The following is a 20,762-nucleotide window of genomic DNA, read 5'->3' on the forward strand; positions in this document are numbered from 1 at the left end:
CGAATGAGCATGTTTTGAAAGTTTCTACGACAACACCTTCTATAAAAACCTTATATGCCCCCAGGGCATAACTTAAAACCCTTGCCCTGAGGGTTTTGGGGATTGTCCTCCTCAAAAACATATTTTCTATCTGGAAATCAACTACGCTGAACAAAATGCTATCTCAAAATTTTGATTGGATGTGTTTGGGGGAACAATGGGCGTGGGGGGGCTAATTGCCCTCCAATCACTTTCGACTATTAAAAACGGCACTAGAACTCTCAATTTCCAATCGAATGAGCCCCTTTTGAAGTTTCTAAGACGACCATTTCCATATGAAGTGCCCAGCTCTAAAGGAAAAAAAATAATAAATAGTACATTGTGCCAACATCGTTCTTATATGCCCTCAGGGACAACTTAAAACCCTTGTCCCGAGGGTTGTGGGGGAGGGTCCACCTCAAAAACATATTTTCTATCTGGAAATCAACTAAGAAGAACAAACTGGGTATCTCGAAATTTTGATTGGATATGTTTGGGGGAGAGATGGGCGTGGGGGGGGGCTAGTTGCCCTCCAATCACTTTCGACTATTACAAAGGGCACTAGCCACTCCAATTTCCAATCGACTGAGGTCTTTTCGAAGTTTCTACGACAACTCTTTCAATACGAAGCGCCTGGCTGAAGAAAAAAAAACACATTGTGCCCACATCGTTCTCTACTTAGGCAGCGCTAGCGCGCTGCCTATGATACAGAATAAACAAATTACTTCTTATTACATTGAAGTAATACGTGCTATATACCATGACAATATTGTTACATTAAAGTAAGAAATGAGAAATGTAGCTAGTTTGATTTCAATCAGTATCTAGGCAAGGTTATGTTTTACTATTATACATGTTAATCATAATGAGGGACTTTGTACTAAGGAACACGGCAAAGCCTATGGGAGAACATGCAATAAAATGGGAATATGATGCTTTTCTTGACTTAAATTAATTTATTGAACAATCAAAACAGTTAATTTATTGAACAGTTGCCCAATCACCTGCAAGTCCTGTTGACATGCTCATTTATAAATCTTTGAATTAAAATAAACTTGGTGGAAATGATGAAAACTTTAGAACGATGGCTAATTAGAATAAAACCAAGCCTGATGGTCTTTGTTTGACGGAATATAATAATTTGCTAAATGGAATTCAAGGACAAGTAGATTTTATGCTATCAAATGGATAACATGGTTTTCAGCTAAATTGATCGTGTTACAACCTTACCTTCACTTTTTGGTGCTGAATGAAGAATCGAACGAACAGTATCTACTGATCATTTTGATCTTCACAAACTTTCTGAAAGCTTCTGATTCAATACATCATAGAATAATGTGGAATTTTGGGGGGGGGTTTTATGGAATCCTGGAAAAAGTTATAAATATGATCAAAGATGCATGACGGGCAGTTGTCTTCAGTACAAGCTGAAAAAGGGCAGACGGACTGGTTTGCTGTTTAATCTAGTGTGAGGCAAGGATGGCTCCTAATCTGATTTGCCATAATCATATACTTTGTTTTAATATGTTGCAACTTCTGTGGTGGGGTACAGTTGAACCCTCAAAGACAATTTTGTTATTGCAACTTTGCCAATGAAAGCTTCCCCTATTCATTGGATAAACGCCATGCAACGGAACATCAAGGATCTAGCTTCAAAAGCCAATCAAATGTGACAAAGACCAAAGCAATGTCAAACAATATTATCACTTTGCTAGATGCAGGTCTTAAACCTGGGAAAACTGAAATCGAAGAAGTAAATGAATTCAACTATCTAGGTAGTATAGTAGCCCAAAATGACAGTTGTGATAGAGAGATCATTCTTCGAATTGTATATCCACGTGCAGCATTCTCTCAATTAAGTCACGTTTGGAAATATAGCAAATACTGTCTGAAGATGAAACTGCACCTGTTCAACAGCAGCATAATCTCCGTATTGAAATATAGATACAAATACTTGGGCCTATCTAGAGTTGTAGAGAATAGGCTACTTGGATTTGATAACGATTCATTTAAAAAACTTATTCCACAAAATAAGTTTTTCAAAAAAAGTAAAGAACTCCATCATAGGCAGCGCAATAGCTCTGCCTAAGTAAAGAACGATGTTAGCACAATGAGTTTTTTTTTCTTGGTCTTAGACCAGGCCACTTCGTATCGAAGGAGTTTTCGTAGAAACTTCAAAAAGGGCTCATTCGATTGGAAATTGGAGTGGCTCCTGCCCTTTTTAATAGTCGAAAGTGATTGGAAGGCAATTAACACCCCTTCCACGCCCACCATTTCCCCAAACAAATCCAATCACAATTTTGAGATAGTCATTTTGTTCAAAGTAGTTGATTTCCAAATATAAATTATATTTTTGAGGAGGACACTCCCCCACAGCCCTCATGGCAAGGATTGTAAGTTATGTCCTGGGGGCATATAAGGTTTTTATAGAAAGTGTTGTTGTAGGTGCTTCAAAAAAGGCTCCTTCGATTGGAAATTCAAAGGGCTAGTGCCCTTTTTAATAGTCAAAAGTGATTGGAGGGCCATTAACCCCCCTCTCACGTCGACCTTTTCCCCAAACACATCCAAACAAAATTTTGAAATAGCCATTCTTTTCAACGTTGTTGAAAGCTATGGAAATTAGGTCTTAAAGGATGACACCCCCCCCAGCCCCCAAGGAAAGTGTTGTAAGCTATGCCCTGGGGGCAAATAAGTTTTTTTTTATAGAAAGTGTTGTCGTAGAAACTTCAAAAAGGGCTCAATTAACTGTAAATTGAAATGGCTAGCACCTTTTTTAATAGTCGAAAGTGATTGGAAGGCAACTAACACACTTTCCACGCTCACCATTTATCCAAACACATCCAATCAAAATTTTGAGATGGTCATTATGTTCAAAGTAGCTGAAAGGTCCAAAAATTATATATTTGAGGATGACACTCCCCCCCACAGCCCTCAGGGTAAGGGTTGTAAGTTATGCCCTGGGAGCATATAATTTTTTATTGAAAGCTTTGTCGTCGAGACTTGAAAAAGGTCTCTTTTGATTGGAAATTGAAAGGGCTAGTGCCCTTTTTAATAGTCGAAAGTGATTTGAGGGCAACTAACCCTCCTATCACGCCCACCTTTTCCCAAACACATCCAATCAACATTCTTAGATTGCCATTTTGTTCAATGTAGTTCAAAGTTTATAAAATTAGGTCGTTGAGGATGATAATCCCCTCAGAGCCCTCTGGGCAAGGGTTATAAGTTGTGCCCTGGGGGCATATAAGGTTTTTATAGATTGCGATATTGCAGAAACTTCAAAAAGGGCTCATTCGAGTGGAAATAAGAAGAGCTTGTGGCGTTTTAAATAGCTGAAAGTGATTGGAGGATAACTAACACCCCTCTCACACCTACCGTTTGCCCCAACACACTTAGTCAACATTTTGAGATAGCCCTTTTGTGTAACGTAGTTAAAAAGTCCGGAAATAGTGTTTTTGAGGATGGCACTCCCCCCTCAGCCCTCAGGGCAAGGGATGTAAGTTATGCCCTGGGGGCATATAAGGCTTTTTTTTATAGAAAGCTTTGTCGTAGAAACTTCAAAAAAGAATCATTCGATTGGTAATTGAAACAGCTAATGTCCTTTTTGTTAGTCGAAAGTGATTGGATGGCAAGTAACCCCTCTCTCATGCCCACCATTTTCCCAAACTCACCCAATCCAAATATTTAGATAGTCATTTTGTTAAAAATAATTGAAGGGTCCGGAAATTATATCTTTGAGGATGACAACCCCCTCATAGCCCTCAGGTCAAGGGTTGTAAGTTATGCCCTAGCGCATATAAGGTTTTTATAGAAAGCGTTGTCGTCAAAACTTGAAAAGGGCTGATTCGATTAAAAATTGAAAGGGCTAGTAGCCTTTTTAATAGTCGGAAGTGATTGGAGGGCAACTAACGCCTCTGTCACGCCCACCATTTCCCCAGACACATCCAATCAAAATTTTGAGATAGCTATTTTGTTTAGCGTAGTTGAAAGTTCTGGAAATTAGGTCTATGAGAACACCCCTCACAGCCCTCAGAGAAAGGGTTGACTTGAAGTTATCAAGTATATTGTAGTATGTTGCATTAAGACATGGCTAATTGTGGAAAGAGAAAAGCCAAGACAGATTGTCCAAGTAATTGAGAGGCAAATATTAAAATGGCTGCTGCACGGGTAAATGGTGGGAGTAAGTATGACTATCTTATTGGACACATACTTGTCCGGTTGTCAGGTTAGTCCTATGTCAATTCTAAATTCTTAGTCATCTTTGTTAAGACCATAGGCGGGCGTGCCTTGTTTGCCTCTCATTTCAGGAAATCTAACGGTCCTATGTCAATTTTAAATTATTGGTCAACATGCCTGAGACTCTAGGCAGACATGCCTTTCCAAAAACTAACTAGTTGCCTTTCCATCACTTTAGGCTATTAAAAAGGGCACAAGCCCTTATAATTTCCAATTAAATGAGCAATTTTTGGAGTTTGTACGACAACACTTTCTATAAATTACGTATATGCCCCCAGGGTATAACTTACAACCCTTGCTCCGGGGGATGTTGCGGGAGTGTTATCCTAAAAGAAATAATTTCCGGATCTTTTGATTACGTTGAAGAAAATACCCATCTCAAATTTTGATTGGATGTGTTTGGGGAAATGGAGGGCTTGAGAGGGGGGTTAGTTGCCCTCTAATCACTTTTGACAATTAAAAAGGGCACTAGCCCTTTCAATTTCCTATCGAATGAGCCCTGTTTGAAGTTACGACAACACTTTCTATAAACAATTTATATGTCCCCAGGGCATAACTTACAACCCTTGCCCTGAGGAGGTTATCATCTTCAAAGACCTAATTTCGAGAACTTTCAATTACGTTGAACAGAATTGCTATTTCAAAATTTTGATAGGCCGTGTTTGGGGAAATGATGGGCATGAGAGGGGGGATAGTTGCCCTCCAAGCCGTTTCGACCATTAAAAAGAGTACTAGCCCTTTCAATTTCTAATCGAATGAGCCCTTTTTAAAGTTTCAACGACAATGCTTTCTATAAAAACCTTATATGCCCCGAGGGCATAACTTACAAACCTTGCCTTCAGGGCTTTGGGGGGGGGGGGGAGTGTCATCTTCAAGGACATAATTTCCAGACCTTTCAATTACGTTGAAAAAAATATTCTTCTCAAAATTTTCATTGGATGTGTTTGGGGAAATGGTGGGCATAAGGGGGTGGGGGATAGTTGCCCTGCAATCACTTTTCACCGTCAAAAAGGGCACTAGCCCTTTGAATTTCCAATCGAATGAACCCTTTTTGAAGTTTCTACGACAACGCTTTCTATAAAAAGTATATGCCCCTAGGGCATAACTCACAACCCTTGCCCTGAGGGCTGTGGGGGTTTGTCGTCCTCAAAGAGATATTTTCCAGATCTTTCAACTTCGTTTAACAGAATGGCTATCGCAAAATTTTGATTGGGTGTATTTGGAAAAATGGTTAGCGTAGAAGGGGTGTTAGTTGCCTTCCAATCACTTTCGTCTATTAAAAAGGGCACAAGCCATTCCAATTTCCAATCGAATGAGCGATTTTTGAAGTTTCTACGACAACTCGTTCGATACAAATTGCCTTTGTTCAAACAAAGAAACAAATAAATAATACATTGTGCCAACATCGTTCTTTGCTGAGGCAGCGCTATTGCACTGCCTATGATTACCTATGATGTTACTCGCAATTTGATAGGATGATAGAGTATCCAACACCTATATAGAGTTTTTCCCCTTGAAGATGAGGCACTAGTAACACGATCATCCCTCAATGAGCTTTGGTCTCTTGTTCAAGCTTGTCCGACGTGGATATCAACAATTCCTACCCTATACACCACTAACCGTTGAAGGATCTAAGTCAAAGTAGTTTTTAGAAGAACTGAAGACAGACGAGGACAAACACCAAATTTCCCGTTGCAAGAAATTGCTCATTTGGACATTTGTATTTACTTTTTGTTTGTGGCTAGACACACTTGATTTTTAAGTAACAAGGAAACTGAAAATAAAATTTGTTTGGTCAAACTGCTTGAATAAAATGTTAAATAACCAAGTACATATTTTAAAATCATAAAAATTCAGAATTCAGTTCTTATGGAAAAGACTGTCATATTTAGATTCTTTACTATTCGCCAATTAAAAATCCTTCAAAATATCCTGTAAACTGTTATTATTTAAAAGTTTTTCTATCTACTTTCTAGGATGTTTTAAAAAGATAAGTTAAGCTGGAAACAGCGAAAAAAAAGATTTTGTCAAAATTTTATGGGTCTAAAGATAACACAATTTGGAAACGTTGAATGATTCGAATTATTGTTAGTCTTTTGGAAGAAGCATTTTTCAATTGCTGTATTGATGCAGGGAAAGATACTTTAGAATTACCGGATAAGCTAATTTCATATCATAATCTTAACATCCATGCATATTTCAAGTAATGTGGTACTTCAGAACTACCAGAAAAGCTAATTTCATATAAGCTCGATTGCACCTGGACGGCTATAACTACTTGGACGACTTGTAACTATGACTGCGACTGCTTGCGACTGCTACTACATCAACATGTGGCCAGGGCCGGGTTTAAAAGTTTGACGCTTCTGGCCCAAATGTTTTCTCCACTCCGCATTAAAACCATTGGGGGGAGGGTCAAGTTTTGTCAAGTATCTCCTAAGTCAATTAATAATGTTTTCCTCCTTGTTTTTTTTGTGTGAAGGTGTCTATGATGTCATCGTACGGCATCTCTTGAGTCAGCCTTTCCTCACTAGTCAGCAGGGGGTAATGACGGTAATCTGTCGTAAATGATTGATGATCTTAAGTAATTCTTCACCCAACAAAGGGTGGAAAAGGATCTTTCTCTTGTGCACTTTTTGGCAGGCACGCTAAGATAGATGTTTGGATAGATGTCAACTGCATCAAAATGACACAAAACTTTGCTAACGTCAGTTAGTCATGTTTTTTTTCCTTTATCAGTATTTTGTACCAGGAGGGTTTTCAAGTGTAAGCATTCATCTACAATCACAGGCTCAAGATCATCGGGATAAAAACTCAACAGCTCACTTGCATGCTTCGTGATTTCTGAGGCGTAATTTGCGCGGCGATGGAGCGCACTTGGTACTGTGACGATAATCACATCAATCCCGATTTATAAGAAAAAAATCACTCAGTTATAATTTATTTCGCCCCCTTGCATTTTGCACCTCTAGGCCTGGGCCTAATTGGCCAATTGGTAAATCCTGGCCTGCTTGTGAATACTTTCAGGGAACGCTGAGGAGGTTATTGAACTTTGAAACCCTAATATTAAAAAAACTTCATTTTGATGTTTTGGTACTTCGATGAAACTGCATAGTTGAGAAACAAATTGATGTTAAATTGGAGAATGTTGAAAAATTTGGAACTTTGACAATCAGAAACGAACAAAAATTAATTAAAAAATTTGCAAAACAAGAAGTTTTTCGAACATAGGTAAATACCACATATAACTAAAGATCAGCAGATATAAAAACCGATAATAATTCAAACTCAAAACGATCAGAAATAGTCCAGTAAATCTACGAAACTCTGGGACAAAACTGCAATATAAAAGATTTTTACACCGTCTTGTAGAAAAAACAATTCTGTACAACATATCAAAAGTCCCCAAGGTAAAATTCTACTTTAGTTACTTTTGGCTATCTTGGAAAGGGGTTGGGTTAGGAAAATGAAACTTTCAGGGATGGATTTACATGCTAAGGTTTGTCCCGGGAAGGTACTTTTAAGTACCTATCTCCACTCCTCCCCCCTCTATATAATGGTAAATTACTGCACATTACTAGTTGTTTTAGCTCACATTCTATCCTATATTACTATCATAATTAGGCTATAAACCACTGCTTACCTTACACAACTTCAGCTTTTAACCTTGTTCATTAAAATATATTCCAAAATCCTATTTTAAGTTAACATTCATCCCTTTAAACTTACTTACTATATAGCTGACCTGCTTGTGAAACCGGTTTGTGATGTCACAACTTTGCTTATCATAACCCCTTTAAGGGTAGCACGCAAATGCCATGGGGCAGAAGAGTGTGTTGATAAGCCATTTAAACTGTATTAATTAGGGAAAGGATTTGACAAGAGATAGCCTAGACCAGTAAAAAAAATCCAAATTGTTTTTAGAGGACAAATTATGTTATGAGAAGATGTTTTTATTTTTATAGGTCCATGCGCTCATAAAGTTTCTGTTGAGTTTATTGAAACACTAGCATGGACTTTTTGTAGTTACAGACCACAGATAAGAAGTATTATCATACAGATGTCCATCTGTCCTATCTCGCAATTATTTGAAAAAAACTACGTTTTCTAAAGAGTTAAAGAGGCTGAGTTACAAGGTCGAACCTTAAAACGTACAGGGATTAGGAGGCACAGTTGGGGGCTGCCGCCCCCAAACCCCCGCTTTCGCAGCCTTTAAATATAAAAAAAAATTTCTTTAAACTGAAAGTAAGGAGCGACATTAACACTTAAAACGAACAGAAATTATTCCGTATAAGAAAGAGGCTGTGCCCTCCTCAACGCCTCGCTCTTTACGCTAAAGTTTGACTTTCTCACAACTCTTTTTTTAAACAATAAAAACTTTAGCGTAAAGAGCGAGGCGTTGAGGAGGGCACAGCCTCTTTCATATACGGAATAATTTCTGTTCGTTTTAAGTTTTAATGTCGCTCCTTACTTTCAGTTTAAAGAAATTTTTTTTATATTTAAAGGCTGCGAAAGCGAGGGGTTTGGGGGCGGCAGCCCCAACTGTGCCTCCTAATCCCTGTACGTTTTAAGGTTCGACCTTGTAACTCAGCCTCTTTAACTCTTTAGAAAACGTAGTTTTTTTCAAATAATTTCTGCACGTTTTTGTACAGTTTATTACTTATTATTGCTTGACTAACTGTTAGCTGATCGTGTCAGGAGTTAAAGTTGGGGGGCTTCCGCCCCCAAACCCCCGCTCTTGAACATTCTTGTGTTAAGGCTTTTAATTCCTGAATACTCAAATCACGTCGTACAGGGTGCCTCCTAATCCCTGTACGTTTTAAGGTTCGAACTTGTGACTCAGCCTCTTTAACAGCCCCCCAACTGTGCCTCCTAATCCCTGTACGTTTTAAGGGTCGACCTTGTAACTCAGCCTCTTTAACTCATTAGAAAACGTAATTTTTTTCAAATAATTTAAAAAAGAAACTGAGTTTCTTTTCAAAGTATATAATAAAGTTGCTCTGATGGTGAATCGAACCCGAGTTTTCCGCTTGAAAGTCTGAAGTCTCAGCCTCTGGACTATACAAACACAATAGTAATTGTTGTTTAGCAAATAGAAGGTATTTTCGACGCAAGCAAATTCCCAAAAATCTTGATATGTGGTTTTTGGAAAACAGGGAAGGAGTGATCAGATTGAGCTGAAATTTCGACGATAAGCTCCCAGGCCCCAGGAAAGCTTATCCTCTAAATTTCAGCCCGATCAGACAACGTTAAAGGGGGGTTGTGGAGGGAAAAATTAACATGGGCTAATATAGGAAAACGAGGTTTTTCGTAAATGTAAATTCGGGGGATAATTTTTTCGGTTTGAAAATATCAAAAGGCCCTAACAGGTCGAATTCTGCTTCGAATGAGTCCTCATTCAACCGGCTCCGTGGCCAACTGTGGCCTGTAGGCGTGGATAACAAAAAAAAAAAGAGATGAATTTTAAGTGGCTATATTTGGTTTTTTGAAAACAGGGAAGGAGGGATCGGATTGAGCTGAAATTTCGAGGATAAGCTCCCGGGTCCTAGGAAAGCTTAACCTCTAAATTTAAGCCCAATCGGACAACGTTAAAGGGGGGCTGCGGTGGGAAGGTCCAAACTTCCGGCCCAGTTTACCCCATGAAGATAAAGTCGGAGGAGGATGAAATTTTGCAAGTTTCTTAGTTTGAGCTTGGGCTACAAAATGCAATTACCGCCGTCTCTCTGCGACCTCTAGGACCTGAAATCTCTTAACATTGTGGTGGGTCGCCTCTTTATAGAGGCACAAGTGTGCCTCCTTGATGTTAAAAAAGAGGGTCGGGTATTTGGACGCCTTTTGGCTATATGTTATGACGTTTAATGCATGCTAGAAGGCAGAGTTGCCATGTTAGTTATATTTAGGCATTTTGATGGGTAAAAATTATAGCGAATTTTGGAAGCTTTACAATTTGTCATATTCGGTACATGTAAAATAAAAATAAGGCTTAAATATTAAAATTTTACTGTAAAATACTGCAAACATACAAGAATTTAATAGTTTTATTTGTTTAATTTCTTTACATCCCATGGCTCGTAAATGTATATACATGTTTTTAATTTCTTTAAAATTTTGATAAAATGGCGGCACGTTGTTTGCCAGTTTCGCTTGTATGATCGCATTTAAACTTATTTTTTGGTTTTATTCGTCTTTTGACCCCGCAATACGAATTCGGCCCAGCTAGGATTGTGATAGCGATTTTTTTTAATCACTCTTTATATATCTCTTATCGCTAAGTTTTACAAATATTCATTAGCCCTGGAAAAAAAACTATTGAAGTGATCACAAGGAAGCCTAGTACCTAAATTTGAGATAACCATAAAAATTTAGTAGGTTTCTATAAATTTTGTAAACCTAAATCCTGAGTGGCAGATGAAATACATTCTGTTTGACTTGTTGGCATATTAAATTAAAAAAACAAAACAAGTCCTTTCAACTGAAAATAAAGAACAAAATCAAAAGATAAAAACAAAAATTATTACGTATATGAAATTTTTTATGAACAGCTGTCTTCTGTAAGTATTGGTTCACAGTTCTCACGAGGTTTATTTTTTATTTATGAAACTGCATTTTTTCTCTTCAATGTAGTAAGTGAGTAAAGTATTGAGTCCTGCCACAAACAAATCTGTATAGATTTTCACGTGGTAGGACTGTGAGATATTGACTTTTTTTTGTGAATATTGGTCTTTAATTAAAAATGAATTTCTCTCTCTCTTTGGCCCTTCCTTAACACCTGGCTCTTTACGCTAATTTTTCTTAGTACTTAAAAAAAGCTTCTAATTGAGCTAATTAAACGACCCTTGTGTTACAGTAGTTGTTCTTAAATAATTGGGACAAAAAACTTTAGCGTAAAGAGCAAGGTGTTGAGAAGGGGCAACCTCCTTCATATACGTAATAATTTTTGTTCGTTTCAAGTTTTGATGTTGCTCATTACTTTCAGTTGAAAAAACCTGTTTTTTCTTAAATTTAATTTCTGATGTTTTTTTTTAATAATGCCAGGAAACTTGGCTCCACCTCCATAAACATTTATATATATATATATATATATATATATATATATATATATATATATATATATATATATATATATATATATATATATATATATATATATATATATATATATATATATATATATATATATATATATATATATATATATATATATATATATATATATATATATATATATATATATATATATATATATATATATATATATATATATATATATATATATATATATATATATATATATATATATATATATATATGATTCAAATTAAATATATAACCAGTAATATACGGATTACATAGTTTCGCGCTTGCCTTGAACCCACAAATCGCTTAATTAGGCACTGGGACATAATCAGTCGATTCTGGTTTTACTACGAATCCGTTTGAAATTCATAGCAACTCACCACAACACCAAGCCACCTGAGGCCAACACAGCTGCCAAGTCAAGTGCCATGGCAATATAGTTCCAACCTAAACAATTTCAGTTAATTTTCCGAACAATTTAATGAGTAAAGTAATTAGCTTTTATTAGGAGACTTTATCTTCATATTTTTTCTACAACAGCAATGAAGGAGACAAGTTTTGAAAGTAAGAATTTAATGATTTAAAAATTCAGAGTGAACCTTTCCTGGTTTCAGACAAATCCATAAGAAATAACTTTTACATCTTGTTAAAAAAAAAAAACAGCTTGAAGCGTAACTGAACTTCTAACAACCCTGTTTCATACTCCCCTCATGGCCAAACTAAAACAGATTACAGGAAATAACTGATCATCCAAAAAAAAAAAATTTGTCTGAAAAAAGATAGGAAAAACTATATGGACAGTCAAGTAGTATAAGAAAAAGGCAATTAAAAAATAATACAACTTTACATTTCTTTATCATTTAATAATGTAACTAAAACAGTAATATGTGCATCAAACATATCCGCTAAATTTTTTTGCGTATCAGAACCATCTCCAAGTCCTTGATAATAAAATAAAGGGATTTATTTTAATAGAATGTGTTTTCAAGGATCTGTTCATTGAATTATTTTGGTCTTTCAGAATTGAAACAGTTAACTACTTCTAACAGATTTAATGGAGAATATATATCCAAGGAATTCCTAATGAAGCAGAAAAAAACTGTTCACATTTTTGATAATCTTTAAAATACATTAACTTACTTTCTTGAAATTGGACTTACAGGCTTGGAGGTCTATAATGCTGACTCTAATATTTTATGTATTTCCTCTAGAAGCCAGAAGTGACGGCAAAAACCAAGGAAACTTTTAGTGACTAAAATTACGAAAAAAACAGCTTTTAGCACAATAATCACTCGCCTCAAGAAAATTGTTGGCTAGATTCCCTTGATGACGCCCTCGGAATGTTCGATGAGAGTGACCTGGACCTCTCTGATTTAGATAATGATGAGGAATGGATAAAAAACAACTGTTTGTCGTGTTCACACTATGATGGTGAACCAGCTATTGCTGCCATTCCGTCATCAAGCAGCTATGCTGTTCTTCCAGATGTTAAAAGTGATGAATCTGATGATGACGTACCCTTAGCAACCCGTGCCAAACGCTTAAAGGCTGACAAAGTAGCAGCAACCTTGTCCTGGAGGAAGTCTCGACGGTTCGATCATTATCGTGGCCCGGACGTTTGCCCCGGTCATTTCCAGGACCACGACGACTGGAGTACAGAACAATTCTTTTTGCAATATTACCCGGAGAGCTTCTTTGAACGTAAAGCTTTTTCCATGAACTACAACTATCAGTTGGCCCACCACAAAAGCTTAAATATAACTTCAGACGAGCTGAAAATTTTGTTGGCATTGTCATCCTGATGGGGAGCCTCAAGTTTCCTTGAATCCGCATGTACTGGTCTGGGAAGCTTAGGGTGGAAACCATATCGCAAAAGATGAGGCGAGGAAGATTCTTCACAATCCGGTCAAACCTGAAGTTCGTTGTTGATTCAGAAATCTCAGACGAAGAAAAAAACAAAAATAGAATTCGGAAAGTGCAGCCGATTCTTGACAACTTCAGGAATATCTGTGTCCAGTTGCCACGTGACGGAAACTGTTCAATTGACGAACAGATGATACCCTTCCAGGGTATGTCGACTCTCAAGCAATTAGTTCCTAACAAGCCCAATCCCGTTGGATTACAGAATTTTGTCCTTGCCAGCTCCTAAGGGCTGATGAATGTTTTTATTGATGTTTTTGATAAATGTTATATTTATCAAAGCTGATAAATATAAATGTTTTTACTTTTATAACTTTAATAAATCAAATAATATCAACATTTTTATTACAAAATATCAGTATAGGTATATTAAACAGACAATGCACATTCGTTTGTATCTTTTTTCAGTAAAGTGCAAATTATGTTCTAGCCTCGGGAAAGCATAGGGGTTTTGAACCCTAATCATGTTAATTTCTGCTTGTTTTGAGTTTGACTCGGTTATTTATTCTAGTTTCTGTTCGTTTTGAGTTTCATTTATTTATCGATACTGATTTGTGGTAGTTCCACGCTTGGTAGATTATTTGATTTTATTTTTGCTCATTTTTGGTTTAATGGAGTTCTTTACTTTGCTTTGAAAAACTTATTTTGTGAAAATTTTCTAAAACTCATTTCTGTTCGTTTTATATTTACACAGTCTTTTCAGGGAAGAATAAATTAATTTCTGAATCTTTATCATTTTTTTAAAGACTTCATATTTTAGCTTACTATTTGTATGCTCGGGAAAACTTTTCAGCAATTTTTAACAACATTCAAACTTGTAAAAACCCGGACACAAATAGTGGTGTTTAGTTTAGTTTCATACCTCCACTAGTTGACATGAAATAGAAAACTGGATACCATTCGCAAAAAAAGTTCTGTTTACTTTCATTGATAGCGTAGATACACTTACACTATTTTGATTTGGTTAAATTTTACGAGCAGAAGTAGCCCCGAAAGTTTGAATATAGTTCCCTCAGTCGTTCTTGGGATACTGCTGAGATACCTTATTGGGAATTATCATTAACACAGTGCATTTTGATTTAATCTTAAGGGAACATTTGGTTTTTAAACATAATGGGCAAATGGGAGGGGGGGCGGGGGAGGGGGACTAGTTGACCTCCAATCACTTTTGAATATAAAACTTTGATACTTTGATACATTTCTCAAATACTTCGAAAAGGGCTCATACGATTGAAAATTGACAACAAATATACTTTGACCTCATTTGACTCACTTCCGCTGCTCTCTCCACCATAGTCAGATTTAGATAGTTGCTCCACTCCCAAGGACTGGACAAGCAATAATTACATTAGGAAGTCTGGTAACATCTTCTGAATAAGTTGCGTAAAAACAAAATTAAAAAAAATTGGCCAGTATCTTATACTTTTTTATGATGCCCAAAACTGACCCCCATATCTATCCAATAATTTCAGACAGCGGATTTATTGGTCGGGCCCTGATACAAAGTTCCTTGGTCAGAAAAAAAAATACATTGGGACCGTATTACTCTTTTTTAAAGATTTTTAAACTGATGAGCTTTGCTTTAATTCAAGATCATCAAGAATCCAAAGTTTTCATTTGTTAACTGTTCATTTGCAGTTGGTAATAATCAATAAATAGATCGATGTTTCGACAATTATCTTGACTGTACTGTTGAAAACAAGGAGGAAAAAAAATCGTTTATAGATGAAAGAATACACACTGGCAAAGCATTTGAATTATCTGCAGATGGTTGTCTTTGCAAAAGAGAAATGGTGGAATAAACGACTTAAATGAATCCCGCTTACGCACCTACACTGAAGAGGACCTTCTATTGCAGAACATCCTTGGGTTTTAATGACAGTATTGCATACTAACAAATTTTCGCGCACTTGCATATTTAGCCGATGCATTTTATCATGTATATATTTTTTTTAATTTTTCTTTATATGGAATTACTTGCTGAAAAGGCAAGTTAGTCCTTTTCATTTCTTTATATGGAACTATTCTTTTTATTTGCTTTTTTGGCCAGTTGAATTCTGCTTCATTGAAACTTTTTTCTTATTTGTTGCATTATAAGACTGTCAATATTCAATTCCTATTTTTCTTATTGAGAAATGTATCAAAGTATTTGATACATTTTTGCTTTGATACATATTTGATACATTTTATTTGATGTAATTTTTGCTTGTCCAGTCCTTCGGGGTGGAGCAACTAGCTAAATCTGACTATGGTGGAGAGAGCAGCGGAAGTGAGTGAAATGAGGTCAAAGTATATTTGTTGTCAATTTTCAATCGTATGAGCCCTTTTCAAAGTTCCTACGACAACTCCTTAGAGACGAAGTGCCCTGGTCTAAAGAAAACAAAAAAAGGAAAAAAAAATACATTGTACCCACATCGATCTTTACTATAAAAATGTCAAGCCTTCCAATCACTTTCGACTATTAAAAGGGCACAAGACATTTCAATTTCCAATCGAATTGGAAAAATGAAATTCGATTGGAAAGATGAATTTCCAATCGAATGAGCCCTTTTTGAAGTTTCTACGACAACCCTTTCTATTAAAACCTTATTTGCCCCCAGGGCATAAATTATAGCCCTTGCCCTGAGGGCTGTGGTTTGGTTGTCATCCTCAAAGACCTAGTTTCCAGAAGTTTCAACTAGGTTGAACAAAATGGCAGTCTCAAAATTTTGATTGTATGTGTTTGGATAAATAAAGGGCGTGAGAGGGGGGTTAATTGCCCTTCAATCAATTTCGACTATTAAAAAGGGCACTAGTCATTTCAATTTCCAATCAAATGAGTCCTTTTTGAAGTTTCTACGACAACACTTTCTATGAAAACCTTATTTGCCCACAGGGTATAACGTATAACCCTTGCCCTGAGGGCTGTGGTTGGGTTGTCACTCACAAAGACCTAGTTTCCAGAGCCTTCAACTAAGTAGAACACAATGGCTATCTCAAAATTTTGATTGGATGTGTTTGGGGACCTTAGACTATTAAAAAGGGCACTAGACCTTTGAATTTCCAATGGAATGAGCCCTATTTCAAGTTTCTACGACGAAGATTTCAATAAAAAGTTATATACCCCCAGGGTATAAGTTATAACCCTTGCCCTGAAGACTGTGGGGGGAGTGTCCTGCTCAAAGGTATAATTTTGAACTTTAAACTGCGTGGAACAAAATGGCTATCTCAAAATTCTGATTGAATGTGTTTTGGGAAAGGGTGGACGTGGAAGGGGTGTGAGTTGCCTTCCAATCACTTTCGGCTATTAAAAAGGGCACTAGTCATTTCAATTTCCAGGCGCATGAGCCCTTTTTGTTTTTTTTACCTATTTTTTTTTCTACGACAACGCGTTCTATAAAAACCTTATTTGACCCCAGGGCATAACTTAAAACCCTTGCCCTGAGGGCTGTGGGGGTTATCATCATCAAAGACCTAATTTCCAGAACTTTCAACTACGTTGAGAAAAATGGCTATCTTAAAATTTTGATTGGATGTGTTTGGGAACAAGGTTAGTGTGAGAGGGGGGGTTAGTTACCCTCCAATCACTCTTTTCTTTTGAAAAGGGCACCAATCCTTGGAATTTCTAATCGATTGAGCCCTTACTAAATAATTTCAAAAAACGCCTTCTATAAAAACCTTATATGCCCCCAGGGCATAGCTTACAACCATTGCCCTGAGGGCTGTGGCGGAGTGTTCTCCTCAAAAAGATAATTTTTGTCTGGAAATCCACCACGCTGAACAAAACGGCTACCTCAAAATTTTGATTGGATGTGTTTCGGGAAATGGTGGGCGTGGAAGGAGTGTTAGTTGCCTTCCAATCACTTTCGACTATTAAAAAGGGCACAAGCCACTCCAATTTCCAATTGAATGAGATCTTTTGGAAGTTTCTACGACAACTTCTTCGATACGAAGTGCCCTGGTCTAAAGGGAAAAAATATAAAATAATACATTGTGCCAACATCGTTCTTATATACCCCCAGGGAATAACATAAAACCCTTGACCTGAGGATTGTGGGGGATTGTCCTCCTCAAAATATATTTTCTATCTGGAAATTAACTATGCTGAACAAAATGGCTATCTAAAAATTTTGATTGGATGTGTTTCGGGGAATGCGTTTGGGGGGTCGGGGGGGTGGCTTGTTGCCCTCCAATCACTTCCGACTATTAAAAAGGGCACTAGCCACTCCAATTTTCAATTGAATGAGCCAGTTTTTCCACTTTTCCAGATTTTTCAGCAGATCTACTGAATTTCTAATCCATCTCCCGACAAAAAAAGGAAGTTACCGAATCTCCCGAAAATCTTAAGAAAACTTGATCCCTGGAAAATTTTGCTTTGTGGTCATTCTTTTTTTTCTGGTTGTTGTCTTTGGTCTCTTAAGGATTTTCCCCAGCGCCCAAGGCAATTGAGGCAGCGCGATTTGAATTTATTGGTATATGTATGAACATTGCCCTTTATCCATTTCACAATGGTTGCATTGATTTTCTGTTTTTGATTATTTGAACACATTCAGGGTTTGTAATTAACTAATTATTTTCAATTAATAAACTAGCCACAGGTGTCGGCTTGCACCAAGAAGATGGGAACTAGCACTATCTCGGTCCAGCTGATTCAGTAGGTTCAAAATGATCCAAAACTACTACAAATTTAAAGAAATATGAAAAAAAATTAGACTTTGTCTGCAGTTGCTCTGTAAATCTGACGGGGTTTGCATCAAATGATCGAGTACAAGATACAGAGACGAAAATTGCAGCATTTTAAAAACAATTTACCATTTTCGCTGGTTGACAAATTAATCCCATTCCTGAAAAATATGGCGCATAAGAATGTTACTGATAAAGTAAGATTGGGCAAGCAGAAATTGATGAATATAGTCCGCCATGGCCTGTCACTGTATTATAAAGCATAAAATCATGAAGAAAGGATGAAAACGAGGACCATTAACAGCCAGTAAAAAAAAACGAAAAAGCTTAAACCCAAAAAAGCTAAGTCACTAAACCCACCCACCCCTGGCCCATATTTAAGATGCCACTCATTGCCAGGGTGGTCAAGAAGCGCCATTGACAAAGAGTGGCAGGAACATTCCGATAGTGCCCACGATGATAAAACAGTAACTCTTACAGCCATGGATTGCGGGCAATTGGCTTTGAGTGCGAGGGACCACCGTGGAAACCAAACTTAGCAAAGTTTGTAAAATACTTGTTTTCATCACCATTTTCGAATGTAACTTCAGAAAGAATTTTTAGCTTACTCAAGGAAGTAAGGACTGACAGAAGGACTCGTTTTATAACAGTAACTTTGGCTTCCACAATTCAGACGAAAATTGGACTGAAACGAGCCGGAGTTACACCCGACACACTGACGGTTGACCTGCCCCTCAGAAAGAGGCTAAAAGGAGTAGTAGCGTCTGCCAGCACAGCTGAGTTACTACATGATCAGAGTAAGCTGCTCATCTAAAAAGCCATAAGAGACACAGATTATGAGTGTAAAGCGGTCTCTGAAAGTTTTGCTATTTTTTATATTTTTTTCAGTTATATGAACACTAATGAACTGCGACTTTGCATGTTTTCTTTATCATTTGTGAATAACTCTCGGGATAGTGGTAAAAAAAAACATTATCTGCTTAGCTTAGACTCAATGGTCACAGGCCTGGTGTCCGTAATTCTTCCAAATTTTCTGTCCCCGTCCTGAACTTAGCGGGCTGACGTGCTGAGCCTCTAAGTGCGAGAAAAATTAGGTGTAGATGAAGAAAAATGTCTTAATTAAACAGCTTTAGAGTCTGAATAAATATGACTGCACTTAGTTTCAAAATTAAATACATTTCAAGCTTCTAGCTGCTTCCTTTTGGTATGTTTAACAAAGTTAATCGACGAGTTTTCTTTCCGGAATCACAGCTGGCTCCAGTAAACCTGCACTCTGAACTTTTAGAATGTTGTACTTTATTCACAAATCACTCAAACACCTCCAAAAACTTAACATAAAAAAAAATATTACTGAAAATTCAAACGAATCGTGAGATCCGTCTCTGATATTCTCCCAAATCCTGAGAGCCATCTCCCGATTTTCTTTCGAAAATTGTCAAGATTTCACAGATTGTTTGAAAAGATAATTGGAAACACAGTAGGGGCGTTTTTTCACTAATCAATGTGCTAAGATCTTACATCTTTTGTCAGAAAACATTTAAAAGTGAAATCTTTGAACAAAGATCTTACATCTTTGTCGTTTTTGTGCAAACGTCTTTCATCATTCTGCTCTGATCAGCGGTCTGAGAACAATGATGAGTAGATCATCAAAGTTCTCTCATCATTGTTCTAGGCAAAACAGTGGCGATCTTCACTCTTTTTGCTAACATCGGTGAGCTGTAAGATCTTAGAACAAAGATGAGTTGAAAAACGATAATCTTTGCAGAAAGATGTAAAGATCTGAAGGGCTGGGCACACGTAGCTGATTTCGGGAACCAATTTCAGCATCAGTGGACAAACGATAGCGGTAAGAAAAATTGGTTGAAAGAAAATTTTATTGGGCGAGATTTTCAAAACAAAAAATCATGGACACAAATAGTCAACTGGAGTTTATTAATAGTTGCATAATTGATCTCAGCTTACTTTTCAGTTTATTTCTCAGCTCAGTAACGGGGTCTTTCACCACAGACATCTCTGGCTGACTCTTTATTTTTATCCCTATTTTTTTGGTGATGATCATGATGAAAATCGGCGCCGAAAACTAGAAAATTTTCAACATCAAATCGAAGTTGATTTCTTTTAAAATCGGCGCTGATTTGGAAATCAGTTCCCAAAATCAGCTACATGTGCCCAGCCCTTTAGTGCTAATTATTTGAAAAAAACTACGTTTTCTAAAGAGTTAAAGAGGCTGAGTTACAAGGACGAACCTTAAAACGTACAGGGATTAGGAGGCACAGTTGGGGGGCTGCCACCCCCAAACCCCCGCTTTCGCAGCCTTTAAATAAAAAAAAAAAAATTTTAACTGAAAGTAAGGAGCGACATTAAATCTTAAAACGAACAGAAATTATTCCGTATATGAAAGAGGCTGTGCCCTCCTCAACGCCTCGCTCTTTACGCTAAAGTTTGACTTTCTCACAACTCTTTTTTTAAACAATAGAAACTTTAGCGTAAAGAGCGAGGCGTTGAGGAGGGCACAGCCTCTTTCATATACGGAATAATTTCTGTTCGTTTTAAGATTTAATGTCGCTCCTTACTTTCAGTTTAATATTTTTTTTTATTTAAAGGCTGCGAAAGCGGGGGTTTGGGGGCGGCAGCCCCCCAACTGTGCCTCCTAATCCCTGTACGTTTTAAGGTTCGACCTTGTAACTCAGCCTCTTTAACTCTTTAGAAAACGTAGTTTTTTTCAAATAATTTCTGCACGTTTTTGTACAGTTTATTACTTATTATTGCTTGACTAACTTTTAGCTGATCGTGTCAGGTGTTAAAGTTGGGGGGCTGCCGCCCCCAAACCCCCCGCTCTTGAACATTCTTGT

The 20,762-nt window shown here is 37.0% G+C and overlaps 1 protein-coding gene across 1 annotated transcript in view; it reads right to left on the reverse strand.

The window, feature by feature from the left end:
- The window catches only part of LOC148950463 (beta-galactosidase-1-like protein 2), a 147,807-nt gene extending 127,857 nt beyond the window's left edge, over positions 1 to 19,950 (reverse strand). The window contains exon 1 of the mRNA XM_089092416.1: positions 19,873 to 19,950. Within this exon, the coding sequence (XP_088948542.1) occupies positions 19,873 to 19,921 (49 nt within the window). The 5' untranslated portion in view covers positions 19,922 to 19,950. The remainder of the gene's footprint in view (positions 1 to 19,872) is intronic.
- Positions 19,951 to 20,762: the final 812 nt, after the last annotated feature.

The sequence above is a fragment of the Artemia sp. Qi Xiang Cuo genome, chromosome 7 (genome assembly GCF_049724085.1).
Source record: "Artemia sp. Qi Xiang Cuo chromosome 7, ASM4972408v1, whole genome shotgun sequence".
NCBI lineage: Eukaryota > Metazoa > Arthropoda > Branchiopoda > Anostraca > Artemiidae > Artemia > Artemia sp. Qi Xiang Cuo.